The following is a 23,035-nucleotide window of genomic DNA, read 5'->3' as shown; positions in this document are numbered from 1 at the left end:
CCTCCACACTGTTTTCCACAATGGCTGGACCAGAATGCATTCCCACCAGCAGTGTAGAAGGGTTCCTTTTTTTCCACATCCCCGCCAACATTTATGATCATTTGTTTTCATGATGGTGGCCAATCTGACAGGAGTGAGATGGAATCTCAATGTAGTTTTAATCTGCATTTCCCTGATAACTAGTGATGTAGAACATTTTTTTATGCTTATATACCATTTGTATTTCTTCCTTTGAGAACTCTCTATTTGGCTCCATAGCCCATTTTTTTGATTGGCTTGTTTGATTCCTTATTATTTAACTTCTTGAGTTCTTTGTATATCCTAGATATTAATCCTCTATCAGATATATAGCTGGCGAAGATTTTTTCCCATTCTGTAGGTTGGCTCTTTGCTTTTTTCACTGTGTCCTTTGCAGTGCAAAATCTTTGTAATTTCATGAGGTCCCAGTGATTAATCTGTGGTTTTATTGCCTGAGCAATTGGGGTTGTATTCAGAAAGTCTTTGCCAAGACCATTATGTTGAAGGGTTTCCCCTACTTTTTCCTCTAGCAGTTTCAGAGTTTCCGGTCTGATGTTAAGGTCTTTAATCCATTTGGACTTAATTCTTGTGCATGGAGAGAGAGAAGATTCTATTTTCATCCTTCTGCAGATATATATCCAGTTTTCCCAACACCATTTGCTGAAGAGGCTGTCTCTTCTCCAATGAGTATTTTTGGCATTTTTATCGAATATCAGGTGGCTATAGCTACTTGGGCTTACATCTGGGTCCTCTATTCTGTTCCACTGATCTACATGTCTGTTTTTGTGCCAGTACCATGCTGTTTTTGTTACTATGGCTCTATAGTATAGGTTAAAATCAGGTATGGTGATACCACCAGCCTCATTTTTGTTGCTCAGTTTTTTTTTTAGATATTCGAGGTTTTTTATGATTCCAAATGAATTTTTGGATTGTTTTTTCTATTTCCATGAAGAAAGCCTTTGGAATTTTGATAGGGATTGCATTAAATGTGTAGATTGCTTTAGGTAAGATTGCCGTTTTCACAATATTGATTCTTCCAATCCAGGAACAAGGGATGTTTCTCCACTTTCTAGTGTCTTCTGCAGTTTCTCGCTTGAGTGTTTTAAAGTTCTCATTGTAGAGATTCTTTACTTCCTTGGTTAGGTTTATTCCAAGGTACTTTATTTTTTTTGATGTAATTGTGAACGGGAGTGATTCTCTGATTTCATCCTCTGTGTTTTTGTTGTTAGCATATATGAAGGCTACTGATTTCTGTGTATTTATTTTGTATCCTGCTACATTGCTGTAGGTTTTTATCAGCTCTAACAGTTTGCTAGTAGAGTCTTTAGGGTCCTTTATGTATAGAATCATGTCATCTGCAAATAATGATAACTTGATCTCTTCCTTTCCAATTTGTATCCCTTTTTGTGTGTCTCTTGCCTTATTGCTATGGCTAAGACTTCCAAAACTATATTAAATAAAAGTGGGGACAGTGGACACCTTTGTCTTTTTCCTGATTTTAGTGGAAAAGCTTCCAGTTTTTCCCCATTTAGTAATATGTTGGCTATAGGCTTGTCATAAATAGCCTTTATTATATTGAGATATGTTCCTTCTATTCCCAGTCTCTGTAGGACTTTTATCATGAAGGGATGTTGGATTTTGTCAAATGCTTTCTCTGCGGCTAATGAGATGATCATGTGATTTTTGTCCTTCAACCCGTTTATATAATGTATTACATTTATAGATTTGCGTATGTTGAGCCATCCCTGCATCTCTGGGATAAAGCCTACTTGGTCAGGTATTCTTCATCTTTTTTTTAAAATTGTTTTTTGTTCATTTTTATTTATTTATTTTTGAGAATGACAGAGAAAAAAGCAGATAGGGGGAGAGAGAGAGAGAGAGAGAGAGAGAGAGAGAGAGAGAGAGAGAGAGGGAGGGGGGGGGAGAGAGAGAATGGGTGCGTCAGGGCTTCCAGCACTGCAAATGAACTCCAGACACATGTGCCCCCTTTTGCATCTGGCTAACGTGGGTCCTGGGGAATCAAGCCTTGAACCAGGATCCTTAGGCTTCACAGGCAAGCGCTTAGCCACTAAGCCATCTCTCCAGCCCATCTTCTTCATCTTTGAAAACAATTATGCCTTTATTTGCAAGGAGAAGGAAAAACTGGGATAAAGAAGAATGGGCACATCCAGATCTCTTTCCATTGCAAGTGAACTCCAGATGCATGTGCCACTTGTACATCTAGTTTTTTGTGGGTACTGTAGAATCAAACCCACTGTCAGGCTTTGCAAATAAGTGCCTTTAACCAGTGAGCCATTCTCCCAGCCCTCTTCTTCAGCTTTATTTGAACTTAAATGCTATTTTCAGAGTAACTTTGTAACTTTTCAGAGTAACTTTGTTTTCCCTGCTGCTCATTTTCCCTGGTCTTTGTAGGTCATGTTTTAGCTTAATATCTCTTCTGTGGTTCTGATGCATTTTCCTGATTTTTCTCACTGTGTTGAGCACTTGAAAACATATATGGGGATTAGGAAGGTGGCTCAGTCTATAAAGTATAGGTTACACAAGCATGAGAACCTGGATTCAGATCCACAGCACCCATGTAAGTGCTGGGTGGGTGTGGCAGCCAGTGCTGGGGAAAAGATAGGGTATCGCTGGTTGGGCTGGTGGCTATGCTGGCTGTGTTGGTGAGTTCTGGGTTCACATGAGAAACCGTATCTCAGTAAAGTAGAGAACAGTTGAGGAAGTCACCCAGTATCAGCTTCTACCCTCTACATATGCTTACATGCCCATATCCTCACACATGTACACACACACAAAACGAAGTCATTTGCTCTTGTTTGTTCCTTCTGTGAATTTCATTTTGTATTTTTTTGAGGCAGGGTCTTGCTCTAGCCCAGACTGACCTGGAATTCACTATGTATTCCCAGGATAGCCTTCCGAGTGCTAGGATTAAAGGTGTGCCCTGCCATGACTGGCCCTTCTGTGAATTTCTTGCCCAGGTTCCTGTGTGTTGTTTTTACTTTCCTTAGCAATTTAGAGGAGTTCTTTATACAACTGAGCACATAGCATCACCTTGGTTCAACAGTTTGTTAGTTGAACTTCCAAAGACCATGGCCTGCATGTTTTTCATCAGAAGCTCAGTGTAAAAGAATGGGTCCATCTGATAGTCTGAGGAGAGAGGAGTGGGTCTGGCTGATAGTCTGAGGGAAGAGGTAGAGCAGAGAAAGTTTTCCAAGTGTGTCCAGACTCTCTGCACTCATTCATTACTGACCTCCCGTTGTTTTATTCAGTCAGCATTCAACTGTGCAGTGACTTAGTTCAGTTTTAACTAGATATTCACTTGTTCATGATTTACAATTTCAGAATGCCCAACTTGTTTAACTGTGTAGAATTCTCAAACATGACTTGTTCCTTTCAGAACTTTTTTAGGAAGCATGCACCAAGTGAGACTGGGCCAAATGGTATCAGTGCTGAAGTCATGGACACTTACGTTAAAAGTTGTGGTAAGGTTTTGTGCAGTTAAAATCCACTGACACATTTGAGTAAAGGAAAGATGGCTGTAGCACACAGCTTCAGGTTCGCTGAGAACTTCTAGTCCAGGCACAATTATGGAAGAAGGGATATTTATTGATGTTTACCAGTCCAGGGCAAATTCCATAATGGCAAAGAAACTGGCCTGCTTTCACAGGTCCAAGCAGAGAGAAGCCGCAAAGCACACTTCAGGAGCTCCCCTGGATCTAGGCACTTTGCATATCTTTACATTGGAATTTCAAATCCACCACCACACCTTAGGGCTGGACCGTAAAATGCACCCAGTGACACCTCCTCCACCCAGATAGCTGGAAATCTTAAGTTTTAATGAAACTGAATCTACTGGAAGACATCCATTTAAAACTACCACAATGGCCATTCTGATACTGCTGCATGGCCAGGTCTAATGTTGGTAGTAGAAGTCACTGGTGTTTTGCTATCAAGACTAGGTAAACAGTATGCTCAGTTATTATGCAAAAGGAGCTTTGTAAATACTATTTTTTCCCCACAATGTGTTTTATCATTAGCATCCTGATGACACAACTTGCAAACATATGAAACTGAGTTTTTACAAAGCTACAGTATTGTCATTTGCTAATATTTCCAGACTTGTATATATTTTAGCACCCATGGAAATATCAGACAAAACCACTGTCAGTGCCTCACGTCACCCTGATCACATCTTGCACACGTGGAGGCTCCTGTAACTCAGGGTTCATGTAGTATGAAAACATCTGGAATACTACAGTGTGCTAATGAGAAAATACATCATGGGAAAAATAAAAGATACTATTTACAGCTGGGCGTGGTGGCGCATATCTTTAATCCCAGCACTCTGGAGGCAGAGGTGGGAGGATCCCTGTGAGTTCAAGGCCACCCTGAAATTACATAGGGAATTCCAAATACTATTTATAAAGTTCCTTTTGCATAATTTTAATAAATGGAAGGTTTCCACACTTGGAGATGAAAAGGTTAAAAGTTATCACTCAAGAGAGGGCATTTACTTTTCTGTCTGCCAGCAAGCACATCGAGGTTCTTTCGTTGTCTATTTCTATCCTTTTCTAGATAACGTGGTTGTGGGTTTGTGGTATGATTGACAGGGTACATGTTCCCTTAGATCATTCTTTGTTGCCATAGCTAACATTCTGTCATAAGTGAGAGGTGCTATACATACATTATAATTAAAGTCCCTGAAGCTTAATTTAGCCTTTGATATAAAAAAGTCCTAATAACTTGACAGATGTAGAGGTCCTCTTGTTTCAGATAATGACTAACCAAAGGTGCAGCTTAGTGACATGAGAAGTCAGAGGATAGGCCAGTTGGAACTTAGAGTAGCACAGATTGTTTTTAGAAGTGTGGAGTATGTAACATGGAGGTTTGCATATGTTTTTTATTTTTTAATCACTTTTGCAGCTGGATATTGTGTCATTACATATATTCTTGGAGTTGGAGACCGACACCTGGATAACCTTTTGTTAACAAAAACAGGTAACATATCACAACTGTGTGGCAATTTTTACTCTATAACCATAATCTACTTATTGACAAAATAAGTAACATACGTGGAGATAAAAATTCATTCTTCAAAGAGTCCCTTTAAAGGGTGTGTTGGAAGAACTCTCAGGGCCTCATTGTCCTGCTAAAATGCTCTAGCTTTTTGTGGAAAGCTGAATGTTTGTTGTCTTCCTTTGGAGCTTTCATCCAATGTTCCTTTGTCTTTAAAATGTTTCCTGTGGGTCTGGGGATGTGGCTTTGTTGATAGGGTGCTTGCCTAGTACGTGCAAAACCCTGGGTTTAATCACTAGCTCCACAGATATGTGGTGGGACACATATGTAATCCCAGCACTTGGGATGTGGAGACAGAGGGATTAAGAGTTCAAGGTCATCCTCAGCTATATACAGAGTTCAGTGTCAGCTTGGGTTACATGGCATCCTGTCCAGATAGGTAGGTAAGTAGATGGGTGGATGGTTGTGTGGATGGGTGGATTATGGATAATAGATAGATTGACATTGGATGCAGACATGTATAGACAGGCTTAGATGTATGTTCCCTCACTTTAACAGCTATAACAACTGCTATATATCTGTTTCTACAAGGTGCCTCCTTTCTTTATACCGAGTCCCTGTCTTCTCTCCCTCTCTGAATCACTTTGTGTTCTTTATTTTGGCTGAAGATGTTTGTTTTTATTGCCTTGCAACACTCTATTCATGCCTACTCCTTGTTCCTGCTGTTTAGTCAGTATTCTATTACAAAAGAAGGGCAGAGAGGGAGGACAGGAAAGGAAAAGGGAGAGTATATATATCAAGAAAAGAACTTTCAAAATTCTCAGTTCCCATCACTGGTGACACAATTTAGTGGTGAAGCATTAGCATAGGATTTGTTAAGTCCTGCATTTGTTCCACAGAAGTTCAAAACTAACACACCAAAGAAATCATTTAAAAATTATATTACAAGCCAGGTGTGGTGGTGTGTGCCTTTAAGTTTGAGGCCAGTTTAAGACTACATAATGAATTCCAGGTCAGCCTGAGCTAGAGTGTGACCCTACATCACAAAACAAAAAGAAAAAAAAAATCATCTTACAAAGTAGACTGATTGTTTCCCAGAAATAAATGTATAATGCATCCCTCACCTTCCAGAACTTTATAGTCATTAGTTGAGTGTTTGCCTTTAGTGTCCTTAAATGGATGTCAGTTTAGACAAAGTAAATTTTGACTTAACTTTCTGCAGAAAATATATTTTGGTTCTGTTACTAAAAATACCTTGAATATTATTTAGCACTTTGCCTTGCTTAGTTTGAGTTTCATAGAAAGTTGTTGCCATGTTGAAATTGAGAGTTTCTTACTCTGTTAGGAAACTGTAATCTCAACAACTGAGGTAACATTTTTCTCCTCGTCGTCAGGTAAAACACCTGTCTCTCGTGCCACTTTCCGGCAAAGGAAGGCCAAGGATGTGGATTCTGCTCTGCCTGAGGGTGTTTGTAAATATAGTCAGGTTTCTTCTGCCATCTCTGCTGTTCCTTTGTATGAGATGGGACAGAGCTAGGATGGCTGGTGTCTTGGGGACTTGCTGGTGTCAAACTGTTCTAGTCTGTGAGCATAGCTGCCACAGAGCAGGACCTTGCTGAGAATTCTAGTCAGGTGTGAAATAAAATGACTCGCTGCATAAAGAGAAAAATATGTGTAAAGGTCTCAGATGTCCTGCAGTTTCCCTTTGCCTTCACTGTTTATATTAGTGGGCAGTTACTCGGCTCTGCAGCAGAGGGCACTGTATATTCACAGTAGAAGAAATGCATCACAATCCATTGTCAGTATGTGACCATGTGGTCAATTGTGCCATTTTTTTTAATGTAAATTTTTAGTGGGTAGCATTTTACTTATTATAGGGTTATTGTGCCATTCTTTGAAAAAGCAAAAGTTTACATATTTGCACTGTGGCAAGGGTGGAAAACTGAAGCCTTAAGAGGTTTATTCAGAGAAATCAAATGTGGTTGAGCTGAAATGAGATTTAGTTATACTAATCCTTGAGAGAGGTTTATTTTTGTTTGATCTTTTTTTTTTCTTTTCTTTTTGTTTTGTTTTGTTTCCCAAGGTAGAGTCTTGCTCTAGCCCAGGCTGCCCTGGAATTTACTACATAGTCTCAGGGTGTCCTTGAAGTCACAGCAGTCCTCCTACCTGTGCTTTCTGAGTGCTGGGATTAAAGGCATGCATCGCCACGCCTGGCTGATCTTTTTTTTTATTATGGGAAATTTGAGGGGAAGAAATATCCTAATGCCTATACATCTAGCTCATTGCTCGTGGTATACAAACTACAGAAAAATTAAAGCGTCTGTGCTAACAGGGGCTGCTGGTGGTGAGAATGGTCTCTTACTGTCAGGGAGTGGAGCCTTGGTGAAGACCCATTTTGAAGCTGCTGTGAGGAAGCTCAGAGTGAAGAACTAGTCGGGTGACTGGTGACTTTTCAGAGCAGCTCTGTCCTGACCTCTGCTGTCCTTGAGCTTCATGGGAACTCCTGCTTTCCTGATTCTGAGGAGTCTCCCCTAATAGTTGATGCCTCAGCTCTAAAGTCAAATCTGGGAAATTCTCCCTGTAGAGCAGAGCTGGAGGTTTTCTTTTCTTTTCTTTTCTTTTTTAAAGCATGCCTTCCTTTTGTAGAGTTATGGAATTATTGGGATTCATCATGCTAGAGATAGAAAATAGTTAATATATTTCAAAAGTTCTTTTTCCTACATTTAGAGCCCAAACTGCTGAAGGTTCTGCCACTTTGACTTCTCTTGAGTTACGCTGTAGCAGTATAGCATGGCTTCTAAGAAACATAGTTATTAGATTAAATAATGTGATCTTTTCTGTGTTTTAGATCAATCTGATATTTTAAAACTGAAATATACTATGTTAAATTTTCTCAGGGTATAGTACAATTTATATTATTCAGAATCATCAGGCATTTGTTTTGCTTAATAAAGAATAACTGTATGAAGTACTAATTTTTTTCTTTTTTGGTTTTTTGAGGTAGGGTCTCACTCTAGTCCAGGCCTACCTGGAATTCTTTATGTAGTCTCTGGGTGGCCTCGAACTCACGGTGATCCTCCTACCTCTGCCTTCTGAGTGCTGGGATTAAAGGCATGAACCACCATGCCCAGCTTGAAATACTAAATTTTAATATTGCATTCATAATTCTTTTGGAGGATAACAACAGTAAACTAGATTTATAAAAAGGTAGTGTAAGCTAGGTAGAGTGGGACATACTTATGATGAGCTCTCTGAAAATAGAGGTGCAGGAACTTATTAAACAAAAATGTGTCATATTTTAAAGTCATTGAATAAGGGGAATCTGTCTAGTGGACCTTGTAGAGAGGGTTATAGTTATTTCACTGGTTGCTGTGACCAAATACCTGACAGGAAGCAGTTTAAGGAAGCAAAGGTTGTATGTTGGCCAGGGGATACATTTCATCCTCGCAGGGAAGGCATGCCAGCAGGAATAGGAGACCAGCTGCTCATATTTCTTCTGTTATTGGGAAGCGGAAGATGAACAGGAAGTGATACCTGGATATAAACCTTGAGGACTGTCCCCAGTGACCCACTTCTTCCAGTGGGCCTCTTCCTCCTAAATGTTCTATAATCTTTTCAAACAGCACAGCCAGCTGAGAACCAAGTGTTCAAACTCACAAGTCTGTTGTAGGTGAGGGGTATTTTACCTTTAAACCACAACATATAGCATAGGTTTGAATTCATGTATATTGTTAATCTCACCCCAGGCCCTTCACAGTCTCCTAGTAACAGGATTCTCAGATAGGAAGGCCAAAACGCTGAGGTTTTTCTACCAGGAAGCAGCTTTACTTGTACCAACACAGGCTCAGTGGATTCACATTCAAAGACTGAGCCCTGAACACAGCGGGGCCTTGTCTTTTGTACCGTACACACTGTACATTTTTAGCCCCTTTATCTCTCTTACATAGTAGCATTCAACCAGGTTGCTTGCATGCAGATTCCCAGTTCCTGGGCACATTCAAGGCAACAAAGTCACTTAGCACAACCTGACTATAATTGGTGGGTTTTTATTTATTTATTGTGTGTGTGTGTATGTTATTATCTATCTCCCCAGAAGCCCTAGTTGCAGTGTCTGTGCTAATGTGAATTATATGAATTTATGTTTTACTTCTTGTTACTCAAAACTTGCTGGAGAATACTTCATCTTTCCTCTACTATCAACCATATATGAAAATAGCTCTAACCAACTGTATGCAGATACTAGAGGCAGTGGGGGAGTGTAGTCGTGAGCACAGGGTTCATTGTAACAGTACAATGTTTGAGTTTATTGCTAAAGCAACAGGAAAAATACTTAAGGGAAGGAGGGAGGGAAGAAGGAAAGAAGGAGGGGAGGGAGAGGGAAAAGGAAAGGAAAGGCATTTTGTGGGGAATGGTAAGATGTATCTTTGTACATGGAAAAAAGGTTGAACAGAGTGACAGGGAAAGGCTGTATTGGGAATTTATGGAATCTAGACAAACTAGAATTTGGGTCATAGGGACATCAGAGTCTCTGCTTGGTGCCCTGTGAGGCCATACAGATAGGTGTTTTATTCTGCAGGGCCTGTACCCTTGACTGGCTGCCTACAAAATGGAAGCTGCCTGACTCACAGTGCCCATCAGTAGTGTAGCCACAGAGTGACCAGATGAGTGGAAATGGCTCCGATTTGATTTGAAATTGGAGGAATATATTTTTTTCTTTTAGAGTGGTCATAAAGATTTCATCTCAGGAATACTTCAGTAAAAAGAAGTGGGCTCCATTGGTGGGCTGCATTGCATAAATAGTGGTTCACTAACATGAGTTACTGCTGACTGATTTCTGCTTTTCTAAAGTTGTTGGGACTTTGATTCTCTTTGTTTCTGGAGTCCTAAGTATAAAGTCAATGTTTTGGTTCTTTTTGTTGTTGTGTTGTTGTTGATTTGTTTTTTCAAGGTAGGGTCTCCCTCTAGCCCAGGCTGACCTGGGATTCGCTATGTACTCTCAGGGTGGTCTTGAACTCATGGTGATCCTTCTACCTCGGCCTTCTGAGTCATGGAATTAAAGGCCTGCTCCATGTCATGAGGCTCAATGTAATTTTTTTTCTCAATTTTTATTAGCATCTTCCATGCTTATAAAAAATATGCCATGGTAATACCCTCCGTCCTCTCACTTTCCACTTTGAAATTCCATTTTCCATCATATCCCCTCCCCATCTCATTCAGTCTCTCTTTTATTTTGATGTCATGATCTTTTCCTCCTCTCCTCTTACGATGGTCCTGTGTAGGTAGTGTCAGGCACCGTGAGGTCATGGATATCCAGGCCATTTTATGTCTGGAGGGAGCATGTTGTAAGGAGTCCTACCCTTCATTTGGCTCTTACATTCTTTCCACCACCTCTTCTGCATTAGACACTGAGCCTTGGAAGGTGTGATCGAGATGTTACTCAGTACTCCAGTCACTTCTTTCCAGCACTATGATACCTTCTCAGTCATCCCCAGGTCACTGCCGTCTGAAAAGAGGAGATTCTCTACCCAAAGTGAGAGTAGCATTAATATAACGGTATGAATATTAAGATGAAGTGTTTACTGTGCAATTTGAAAAGCATTGTATATACATTTATCCAGACATCAACGGATGTTACACACCTAGGGCTCATGATAACCCCTGTTCTAAGTTTTCAGTATCGGGGTTGTATTCCCTCCCATGGAGTGGGCCTCCAGTCCAAATAGAGGGCAGTTGGTTTCTACCATGATAGACATGCCACTAATGCACCTGTTGGCTCATTTGGCCTGGCTGGCCAATTACAAGGTTTGCAGTATCCACTGTTGAGTATTTTCACTGGTGGTATCTCTTATGAACTGCATGTAGAATGGCTTCTTCCAGCTTTCTGTCAACTGGTCTACATGGAGAAGGTTATCCGCTTGGTTCCAGCAGGATTTCTCAGTGGCCTTGCAGCCCAAGTGTGTGGAGTCTTCAGCAATATCAATGTGTTTTTTAAGTATTTATTTATTCCCAAGCAGGGAGTATGTATATGTGACTGTGTGTGTGTGTGTGTGTGTGTGTGTGTGTCTTTCCACTGTAAATGAACTCCAGATAAATGCCCTACTTTGGGGCATCTGGCTTTATGTGGGTACTGGGACATTGAACCCAGGCTGGCAGGCTTTGTAAGCAAGTGCCTTTAACCACTGAGCATCTCCCCAGCCCCAAACCTGTTTTTAAATTAATATTACTATGGGTTAATTTTAAGCTTCTTATTTCAAAGAATATTTATGGTAATGCTTTGAAGAGCACTCCTAGATCAGAGGTAGCAAACCAGGTAATCTAATAAGCTACCAGTTTTTATGAAGAAATCTGTACACTGATTATGTGCCATATCTCCTTTCTGGTTTGTTAATTCTACACATGATTCTTGTCAATGTCCAGGCAAACTCTTCCACATAGACTTTGGATATATTTTGGGTCGAGACCCGAAGCCTCTTCCTCCTCCAATGAAGCTGAATAAAGAGATGGTGGAAGGAATGGGGGGCACCCAGAGCGAGCAGTACCAGGAGTTCCGAAAGCAGTGTTACACGGCCTTTCTCCACCTTCGAAGGTGAGGCGAGTGCTAAAAGTGTTTACTGCTTACTGCCAAAGCTTCCACTGGTGACATCCATCCTTAAAGTCAGACCTGGAGATCTTTTTGTCATAGCAGATGAGAAGAGCACTCTGAGCTGAAATATGTAAGGCAGGAATGTGGAGAGGAATGTGGGTGGGTGTATACCTTCCTGGGTTTTACTCCGAACGTGTGTTTGAAACAGTTAGGTTCTTCCTCCTGCTCTGAGGGTTAAGAGTTGGAGCATGCATGACCGTGCGCCTTTAGTTCTTGGCAGAGGCTAGCATACTCAAAGGATGTCATTATTTAGATATCTTGGCCAGGTTTTGTACAGTATAGTACTATCTTTCCTTCACTTAGGACCTGTCACTGTGGTTCCCTAAGTCATCATTGGCATCACTGGAGGACACTTGTGAGAGACTCATAGAATGGTATTCTTCCGCTCCTCTTCCTTCAGCTCTGGTGTACTACAGTAATCTTAAGAAAGCATGCACTTGTTATAATCGTGGTATAAAACAGGATTTAGAGGGCTGGAGAGATAGATGGCTTAGCGGTTAAGCGCTTGCCTGTGAAGCCTAAGGACCCCGGTTCGAGGCTTGGTTCCCCAGGTCCCACGTTAGCCAGATGCACAAGGGGGCGCACGCGTCTGGAGTTCGTTTGCAGAGGCTGGAAGCCCTGGCGTGCCCATTCTCTCTCTCTCCCCCTATCTGTCTTTCTCTCTGTGTCTGTCGCTCTCAAATAAATAAATTTTAAAAAATAAAAATAAAAAAAACAGGATTTAGAGAAAAAAATAGATTCTTTCCTATTCTCATTTCAAGAAACTGTAAAATGAAGGGAATGTCATTATTATATAATTGCTACAAGTTTATTCTGTGCAGTGTATGAAGCCCTGGAGTACTGCTTCCATTGAGAACTGCTAAGTTCTCTTACCTTCTCCTTTCCACGGGAGGAGCCACCCCCGGGTTCCAGGTTCCATGGTTGAGGTTTCTTTATGTGAGAAAGAAATATGAAACTCCCAACTCCTTGCTTCTTTTCTCTCTTGTAGGTATTCAAACCTGATTTTGAACCTGTTTTCCTTGATGGTTGATGCAAACATCCCAGATATTGCTCTTGAACCAGATAAAACTGTAAAAAAGGTAATTTTGTACATCTTCCGATATCAGACTACATTTCACGTAAGGCTTTTAATAATACGTCTCTCTTTTTTTTACCCACTAAAGAGACCTTTTGTCTGGTTTTGGCCACATTTCAGAAACAACCCTCTCCAGACCTCTCTGGTGGACCTTTCTGCCCCTTTCCTGTTCATAGCCATGGCCACTTCGCAAGGTTATTTATCTGAAGAGGTGGCTCACTGTTACACAGGGTCACCTGTCTTCCTTTTAATTTTCCAGTAAGATGTCTGATCAGGGGAAACATGCTGAGATTGTCATATCATATAGAAAACCGTCCTCTTTATCCTTCCTTTCCACACCCCTGGTTTTGGAGTGTTACTGTGTCTTTGGGGCTGAGTCCTGCTTGGTTAATGCATCCTGCAAAGAGAACAAGAGATAAAGCTGTTCTGGGGGTGAGCAGTCTTACCTTGAACTCTAACAAGTATTGTGAGAAAAGGTGGCCAATTTGAAGGTTTTCATCTGAACTAATTTTTCTTTCTTACTAGTGGTGTGGATATATGTAAAGTGTTTTATTTCCACCAAGGTAACATCAGATGTGTTAACAATTGGTATGGTTATCAATATTGAAGTTCCATGAGAGACTGAAGCCTGTCACCTTGGAAGTGTAAGGTCACCAGAGGGCAGTAGAGTTGCTCTTCTGTTTGAAAGTAATAATCCATGCAAAAAGTCCTGTTTTATGTAACTGACTTTAGACCACTAGATAGCTCTGTGATTGAATGTGAATGATGCTAATCTCATTTGCTTAGTCTTACACATGCTTAGCATGCAGAGGGATTTAAATGCATAAATTTTATTAGCATTTAAGAAAATTATTCCCTTTAAGAAAAGTATTCCTCTTATTTTTTGGTAAATGAGTCACTTGCTTTTTCCATTTCTTTTTTAAAATTAATTAATTAATTAATTTATTTATTTATTGGAACAAGAGAGTGAGAGACAGAGAGGCAGAGATATAGAAAGAGAATGGGCACACAAGGGACTCCAGCCACTGAAAACAAATTCCAGATGCATGTGCCACCTGTGCATCTGGCTTATGTTGGTATTGTGGAGTTGAACCTAGGTCCTTAGGCTTCACAGGCAAGTGCCTTAACCACAAAGCCATCTCACCAACCCCACATTTTCCATTTCTTTAATCCCCCAGCATTGCTCAATAAAATTTCTTCTATTTCAATAAGAAATAGACTGCTTACCATGTTGATTTTTGGCATGTACTATTTCTTCATTTTATTTATATTTTATTGACTTCCTCTAATCCATCGAGAACCATAATTGGAATGGAACATTGTGAGCTGTGATCATTGACCCCACAAGCTTCAATGTTGCCTTTACTTCTGTGGTATCCGCTGTACCAGGATCTTCTTAGTGGTTCATCTGTCTGTCAGCATGCATTCTTCCTGGGCTGGAGATGCTCAGAAGTCAGTTATGAAGGTTGTAGCAGCATTTCTCAAACTTGAGTAGTTTAGTTAGTTCATTTCTCTGTCAAGGTAGTCTTTTGCCATTCTTGTTAGAGCTTCTGTCATCACTTCCTGTTTTGGGAAGTTACAAAAGCCACGTTGGTATCCAGCCACCTTTCACAGTTCATCTGATGACAAAGGCTTATTTATCTTTGGCCTAATGATCCTAGCACTTTAATTCCAGATTTGATTGAATAAATATGAAAAATGGGCATTTTGTTATGATTTTCCTCAAAAGTGCATTGTATAAATGATTTGTTTGCTTTTTGATTTTTTTTTGTTTTTGTGTATGTCTGTTGGTGTGCATGTGCTTGTGTGTGTGTGATATGTGTAAGTGTGTACATGTGTGTTGGGGCTATACTCTTCTGTATTCAGGGGATCACTCAGTGTGTATCTGTAGAGGCTGTATTTTCTATATTTTTCTCAGATTGTACCAGGGGAGCACACTGCTTATTTGTCCAGCCATAATTTTCTCAGCCCCTCATGCCTTCATCAGACATGAGGTGTAATATATACGCTGTCCCTGTTCCACTACACCATCAATTACTGGGGGTCCCTGTGTATGTAAAACAGTCCATATTACAGATAAATCTGTGTGCTTTTCCACAGTGCAGTTTTGGTTATAGAGGTGTGTCCAGCTCCTGGTTGAGGTACCCACCTGAGGCCTGCTTGCATGGTGAGAAGCTTTGTCTCCCTGCAGGTCAAGAGGTGAACTGTACCATCTGCAACCACAAACGTCAGGCAGTTGCAGGTCAGTGTGCTCACTTCTGCAAGAGGCTTACTCAAACTCTGCCTTCATCTAAATCCAGTTCCTTAGAGCAAAGGCCTCCTCCGGGCAGACTAATGAAAATAATACATACCAATATAATAAGTGCCATGGTAGTATAACCAAAGCACAGGAATTAAATAATGTCTCACAATGAGGAAATGCATTGTACAAATTTAATATATAGGTACAATATGTATGGTCCTTACACATATTAAAAAGCATGTATGTGAGCTACTGAATTCACATAAAAATAAACACTTTCACTTTTCACGTGCACAGGTGGCAGTGCACACCTGTAAACCAAGCATAGGATTGTGACTTCCAAGCTGGCATGGCTTACATAACATTCTAGGCCACTGCAGATTATACAGTGGCAGACATAGTATCACAAAAAAAGCAGAATTGCTAATGCATAAATCACATCCATCTCCCACCACCCATATGTAACAAGCATTAAAAGTTTACTTTGGATCCTGGCTGGCTAATCAGTGTGGATACTGCTGCCACTGTTACACTGTACACTTCGGGTCTCTACAGCAGTTCAGATTTGCACTTTGAGTTCCCATGGATTCTTTTGTTTGCCACTCATACCCTAAGTGTGCTTTTGTGATGTTTATTCTATCTCAAGTAATGCTGTAGTGTTCATGTTAAAGAAATAAATAGAATAACACTTACATGCCTCATAGAACTTATCTGGTCATAAGGCAAATAGACAAGAGGCAGGATTGAGTGGGTAAACCACCCAGTTTACTAGAGCAAGGTCATGTTAGAAACAGTAAGGGAGGTGGCACTTGGAGTTGGCAGTGGTGTTGCAAACATCAAATGTGGCCTGGAGAGACCTCTCTTTAAGAGACGTTCCAAAGGAGACATCTTACAAGCCTGTGGCACACAAGTCAGATTTCCTGATGACCGCTGTAGCGCACTGCGGGGGATGGAAGGGAATGGAGTATTGTAGTACCGTGTTCAGGAAAAAGAAAGCAGGGGAGTGAAGAGAAGGAGCTTAATGGATCAACATAAAAACACAACCACTTAACAGTGGGTGCTTTTTCTTCCTGTTTCTTTTACTTCTGTAATGAAAAAAGAACTTAAACTCCTGTAGTGCATTTACCCTGAGTGGTTTTAGGTAATGTTGCAGTAATACATTTACCCAGAGTGATTTAAAGTAATACTGTTTTTTGTTGAAAAATATATGCAGGCATTCATTCCTCCTAAATTGAATTCTTACTTAAATGTTAAAACAAAAAATAAGTATATTGCATGCAACTGTAGGTTAGCTATTTCAGATGGCCTGCAAAATTAAGTTAGTCTTGGTTCCTATAAGATTAATAAGTACACAGACCATAATATCCTCTTGGATGCTGTTTGAGAGATGCAAGGCTTTTTTTAAATGGTAGTCATGTGTCTTATTTCAAAATAATCTGAAGGTAGATTTTCTTTTAGCAACAGTTAAGTGGAGATATGGTTTTTATCACATTTTGAATTGCTCTTCTAAATTCTAGTTTTTATTACACTAAGCAATTTTTTGTAATCTAATACAGCTCAAGTAATAAATGAACTCAGCAAGAAAACAATACTCAGATTGAAACTTTCCTTTTCACCCAGGTGAATCACATTTGTTCCTTTTTGGTAATTACATTTGTGATGATACTAGGAAAACTTTCTAATTTTACTGTTTTACTTACTTTTTGTACTTTTGAGACAAGTTGTCATCTTCCTTATTCTGCCTTCACCTCCTAGATGCAGAGATTATAAGCTTATGGCATCATACCCATTTTTTTTTTTAAATTTTAATTTGGGGGAAGGAGTACCTGTGGACACACAAGGGCCTGTTGGTGCTGTAACAGTTCTAGACATGTGCACCACTTTGTTCACTTGGTTTTATATGGGTTCTGGGAAATTAAACCTAGGCTGACAGGCTTTATACAAGCATGCACCTCTAAGTGCTACTGTAGAGGAATATTGTACAGAGTACTCACTGAGTAATGGACTGACATGGTTACAAATATGTATATACACTAAATTTTTTCGTACTTTGTGATAATAAAAGTCAGCAATAACTTTAAATATGAATGAAAATTTCCCTGTTTGGGGGAACTGTGGACACTTTGAAGTGACCCTTTGCCAGGACACCAGGAACTGCAATAAAAGTAATGTTCTTAGATCTCTTTCTGTTTCTCCTGCAATGACTGATGGTCCTGTGAGCTGTGGCTGTTAGGCAGGGTGATCTCTGCTGCTTCCAGCTCAGAATGAAGAAATTAGTATAAATATTTCTGTTTCAATCATACATGAATTCTCCATGTGAAACATTAAAGAAAGTTAAGCACTTCTTTGAGTGAAAAGAAAGCAGTAAAATTGTCTACTCAAAAAAAATGCTGTTGCAAATTCATTTTATTTTTAAATTATTTATTTGAGAGAGAGAAAGCGGCAGTGGGGGGGTGGGGGAGGGGACGAACTCCAGATGCATGCACCATCCTGTGTATCTGGGTTCTGTGGGTTTTGGGACTTTGCAGGCAAGCACCTTAACCACTAAGCCACCTCTCCTGCTCCGAAACTCCTTTTATAAATTAGAACTCAGATGACAGAAATGACTGAGGATATTTAATGATGTCTGTGTCAGTTTGTTTCTCTCCAGGACACATTTGTGATTTGTTTCATTAAAAAGGCAGTGTTGATGGTTGTTCCCAGGTCCAGGACAAGTTTCGTCTGGATCTGTCTGACGAGGAGGCAGTGCACTACATGCAGAGTCTCATCGATGAGAGTGTCCATGCATTGTTTGCTGCCGTGGTGGAGCAGATCCACAAGTTTGCCCAGGTGAGTTTGTCAGGTGAGCTCTCAGGGGTCTTATGCTTCTTTTACCCTTGCCGGGTTCTACTGAATCCCCAAAGAGACACTGTCTTTTTCAACTGCCATCTTAGCAGTGAATGAAGCAAACATGTTGAAATCCTATCAATTCTGAAGCATCCATCTTCCAGGGAATAACTAAACAGCTGAGTATACTTGTGGCTCTCTGACCTATAAACTCCAGCAAACTCATGGTTCTCTGTGTAAGGAAAGTGAAAGAGCAAAGCAAAGGAAAACACCAGATGTGATCTCAACAGACAGACTCTTTATTGAAGTGTAATGAGGGGCTGCAGCCCTCCTGCGGGATACAGGCTGAAGCACAAGCTAGGCTGATCTAGGGGCAGCATAGCAAAGTATTCTAGAGTTACAGTAAAACCAGGCCCAGAAAGATGCAGCTTACCCAAAACCATGGACCAACTGGGACAGAACCCAAACATGAATACAGGTGTTCTGACCCGAGCCCAGCGTTTGTGAAGCCAGCTCTAGTCCTCAGTACCCTGCTCACCACTGCTGTTGGGTGCACAGGAAACATGCCCATCCTTCTGTGTACACACTTTCCACTCTTTTCTATTTTTTTATTTTATTTTATTTATTTGAGATTAACAGAGAGAGAAAGAGAGAGAGTGAATGGGTGCACCATGGCCTCCAGCCACTGCAAATGAACTCCAGATGCACATGCCACATTGTGCATATGGCTTACATGGGTCCTGGAGAATCGAACCTCAAACCAGGGTCCTTAGGCTTCACAGACAAGTGCCTAACTACTAAGCCATCTCTCCAGCCCTGACACCTTCCTCTCTTGTTTTAAGCTTATCCAGCTGCAGTAAGTGAAAGTTGGAAACTTCTGATAACACTGTCTTTAGAGTTCTATAGCAGAGGGTCTTTTTCCGTTTCATTTCCCGCTTCTGTGGATTCTCCTTGTGCTATACTTGTTGATTTTTCTCCTGTTCAGTTAACAGTATGTTAATGCAAGCAAGATTTCAGTGATGTTAGTGTTGCTGCCGAGCGCCTCATCTCGGGAGTTCTCCCAGCAGCAGTTGGCTGTTGACTTGAATTGCTCCTCATTGTTGTATTCTGCCCTCCGTACTGTAACGTGTAGGTGTGGTTTCAGCTTGTCCCAGTTCATAGATGAGAAGACTGCCACTAGCACTTTTTCTTGCCCCCTTCAGCTCTTGCTCACTAGAACCCCATGTTCTGTATCCAGAGATACGTAATACGGTGTTTTTTCAGGATTCTCTGATATGTTCATCTATACCATTCCTGTCATGCAAGTGAAACAGTATCAAAGTAAAAGTAATCTTTTCAGCTTGTAAAATTGTAGTTTTCTTTTTCTCACAATCTGTGAGAAAGTTTATTTTCTCCTTACAATTTACATATCATATGCATAGACTTTTTTCAGTTATCTAAGTTTGATTGTTAATAAACTGTGTTCACACTCTGGTTCTCAGGACCAGTTTGACTTGTGTCACAAGTGGTACTGACTGCATTTGGTAATTGACTCATGATCATTTTAGTGTGTTCCAATTGATCATGTAGATTGCTTATCTAAGTTTGTTTTAAAAAACGTAGATTAAACCATTACATATTAACAAAAGCCCTAGGTATTAAGCACAGGATTTATATTTTTTAAAAAAAGAATTGCCAAATGTACCTTTTATGAAATGTTGAGAAGACTTATTTTCTCCCATCGTTCAATTATGTAAGAATAGTAGAGATTAAACCCTGCACTGTGTGTTGCCTAGCAACGCCACCTATTAGTGGTATAAATATTCCACTGAAAAATACTTCTAGGTCTTTGAGATTATATCATCAGGACTCCCAGAAATTTAAAGGAGACTTCGGGTTGCATCCCCAAGATAGTGGCCACAGAGCGTGTCCCTTCAGCCATGATACCAGTCCTTGTGGCATCTCCCAGAAGGCAGGGTGTGTCCTGCACTGGTTGATGGTGTCTGTGGAGAGGCAGGTGTGGTACCCAGGCTGTCTGGTCAGTTGATTCTGTACAGGCTGCAGTAGAGGTACAGATTGTTTTGCAGACTTGATGAAAGACACTTAAAACTTCCATCTTGAAACTGGCAGCACATGAATGCCAGCCACTTGCAGAGTCCCTGCCTAGGACCTGTAGCATTTAGTGAGGAAGAGCAAGGCCCAGGCAGAGGGCCTTGTGATCATTTGTTCCCGGGTAAATGCCACACCCCGTTAGCTGAAGGGAATTCACACGTTCACATAGGAAAGTGTGTGTGTGTCTGCACGTATAACAAAACAAAATAATGAGGGAAGAAAACTGTGTGGTATATTCTGCCCACAATCTGCATTTCCTCCTGTATCCTGTCATGAATGTGAGCCCTGTATATTAACTCATTTTGTTTCAGTTATTTGAAAGTTGCTATTTATATAAATTAGATAAACTTTGTAAATTTTTTGTCTTGAAATTTCTTTAATTTACTAATTTATTTGTAAGCAGAGACACACACACAAACAGAGAGAAGGGGATGGGAGGGAGGGAGGATACACCAGGGCTTCTAGCCACTGCAAACAAACGCCAGCTGTGTGTGCTACTTTGTGCATTTGGCTATATGTGGGTACTGAGAAATCCTACCCAGGCCCTCAGGCTTTGCAGACAAGCCCTTTAACCACTAAGCCATCTCTTCAGCCCCAAGGTGTTTTCAGTGGTAGTAGGTAGAATACTATAAATGAGAGGTCTATTTCCTGATGTTAGTCTGTTTGCTGCTAAGTACACAAAATATGCTTTTCTTTATGAACTTTACTTGATGTTTAGTCCTGTGTGTTACATTAAGAAGCCAGCTCTGCAGCAGCCACATGTCAGGTGATTCACTTCAAAGGAAAGGGACATACATCCCCAGAAACAAGGATTTTTGTTGATTTTTGTCTTTAAAAGTTTTAGTCTTCTCCCTAGACATATGGTATCTTTTTGGGTTATGATGGAAAATGAGCAGCAAGTAGAAAATAAAATATGCTCTAGTTTTCAAACAAATGTAATTGCTAATAATGTTTCTGTAAAACCCCACAGCATAAGTTTATTTCCTGCTACCAGTACTAAGTAGTATTTCCTCTATAGCATGTCCATACCTGAGCTGTAAACACACGAGTGCAGCCTCCGTGGTCTTGCAGTGTCGTGAGTGCCCACTGCACCATGGTGCTCACAGCACTGCCAGTGTGCACTGCGCTGTGGCCAGGCGCGTGTGTGCTCCGTGTGACTGCAGGGCGCTGGGGTCTCAGTTGTACCCCAACTAAACCAGTTCTTGCCACTGAGCAGGCACCAAGTACCCAGTAGATGTGTAGGTATATCAAGGACCTTTTTTTTTTTTAAAGGTATGTCTTCAACCCTAGCCCCTGGCTGACCTGTCCCAGGGTGGCCTCAAGCTAACAGCCACTCACCTACCCCTGCCTCCCGGGTGCTGGGATTAAAGGCGTGCGCCACCATGCCCAACCAAGTACCCATCCTTAGGAAATTTATTTTCTGTGGAACAACCTGTAATAACAATATTTACATTGCTTCTGAAATTGCATACTTCTGCTAGCATTGAATGTAATTTTTGCATATTCTTTGTAGAATTGCCAGTTTAAATTGTAGCAGATTCCAATCAGTCAGAACCTTGGCATGCTTCATGCTTTCACATGCACACAGGCCTTTGCACACACAGACACGCTTGTCAGTGAGGTTTCTTCCTCTTAGTTTTCCTCAGGGAGGAGGAGTGGGGAGCACTTCACAGAATCAGGAGTGCATGTGTGGTGTGCAGGACCTCATCATGATGCCGTTGCTCTCCTGATACTGAGCTGGGCTTCTCCTCCAGAATGGCTTTGGGTTTGATTGTCAGGCCCCTCTTGGGAGGAAGTATATTTGTGTTCTGGGGTGAGCTGCAGACTGAGATTTCTCTAAAATGTGGCCTTAGAGCAAAACGTGCTGTCCTCCCTGCCAGCCCTCCTGTCTCCATGGCATTCAACACAGCACTCACCTCCCCCTCCAAGTATTCTGTCTTTCTCTCTCCACATAATAACTGGGTCATCTTGAGCTTGCATGAACAAACACTCCTCCCCTAAACATCTTCTCATGTAAGCTTCTTTGGAAAATATATTTTTAAATTTATTTGTGAGGAGAGAGAGAGAGAGAGAATGAGAATGAATGGTCACAGTCAGGGTCTCTTGCCACTGCAAACAAACTTTAGATGTATGTGCCACTTTGTACATCTGGCTTTTTGTGGGTACTGGGAAATTGGACCTGAGCACACAGGCTTTGCAAGCAAGTACCTTTAAGCACTGAGCCATCTCCCTAGCACTCTAGGAATCATGGACCTGTACTCAGTTGTTCCGTCATGATACTTTGTATGTTCCTTAGTGATACTTTGTAACGTATTATAAGTAGTTCTAAAAGTACAGACTATTACTTATCTTAACTGATGAGTAGTGAAGTAAATTATTTTGCATTTGTTTCTAACTTTTATAGTACTGGAGAAAATGAAAGTGGGTCTGACCCATCAAGACACTTGGCTAAGGAAGACGACCACATTGTACACAACTGGTGTACCCAGAAGACATCAGCGTAGTCAGTAAGGAAGAGAAGTCCATGTGGTCTACAGAGCCTGAATTCTGTTTCCTTGGATTGCTGTGGCTTAATTACAGGTTTAAAGGATTTGTTTAAAAGTACTGTATATAGAGCCCAGTGTGGTGGTTCATAGCTGTAGTCTCACACTGCTGGGGTGCTGAGGCAGGAGTGCTACATGGTGAAGACCAGCCTGGGCTGCAGAGTGAGTCTCTGTGTTTTAAACAATCCTGTATATGCTTGTTGTATAATGTGTACAGATTATCAAAATCTTATTTCCATATTATGTATCTAGGAATTCTAGGGGAATTTTATGCTGATTCAGTAAAACATTTTAGTCTCTGAATCTGAAATGTCATTTCCTGATGTTTTTACAATAAGACAATACTTACAGATTAACATCTTGGTTTTGGATTTTTTTTTGGATTTTTCCTCTCTTTATCATTCCTTCTTTCTTTTCCTTCCTGTTCCCATTTCTGTTCATTTGATTTTACTAATTTGCATACTGTTTTGCTATAAAATTTTCTTGAAATTTTGCTTATTTAAAAAACATTTTAGGGATTGAGGGTTGGCTTAGCAGTTAAGGTGTTTGCCTGCAAAGCCAAAGGACCCAGGTTTGATTTC

The 23,035-nt window shown here is 40.7% G+C and overlaps 1 protein-coding gene across 4 annotated transcripts in view; it reads left to right on the top strand.

Annotated features, from left to right (window-relative positions):
• Positions 1-22,810, top strand: part of Pik3c3 (phosphatidylinositol 3-kinase catalytic subunit type 3) — a 117,774-nt gene extending 94,964 nt beyond the window's left edge. For all 4 annotated transcript variants that reach the window (XM_045135035.1, XM_045135034.1, XM_045135031.1 and 1 more), the window contains 6 exons: positions 3,416-3,500; positions 4,942-5,016; positions 11,452-11,620; positions 12,666-12,756; positions 17,698-17,823; positions 22,316-22,810. In XM_045135035.1, the coding sequence (XP_044990970.1) occupies positions 3,416-3,500; positions 4,942-5,016; positions 11,452-11,620; positions 12,666-12,756; positions 17,698-17,823; positions 22,316-22,330 (561 nt within the window). In that variant the 3' untranslated portion in view covers positions 22,331-22,810. The remainder of the gene's footprint in view (positions 1-3,415; positions 3,501-4,941; positions 5,017-11,451; positions 11,621-12,665; positions 12,757-17,697; positions 17,824-22,315) is intronic.
• The last annotated feature ends 225 nt before the right edge of the window (positions 22,811-23,035 follow it).

The sequence above is a fragment of the Jaculus jaculus genome, chromosome 15 (genome assembly GCF_020740685.1).
Source record: "Jaculus jaculus isolate mJacJac1 chromosome 15, mJacJac1.mat.Y.cur, whole genome shotgun sequence".
Classification (NCBI taxonomy): domain Eukaryota; kingdom Metazoa; phylum Chordata; class Mammalia; order Rodentia; family Dipodidae; genus Jaculus; species Jaculus jaculus.
Note: the sequence above shows the minus strand (reverse complement) of the source record. Positions and strands in the feature narration are given on the sequence as shown.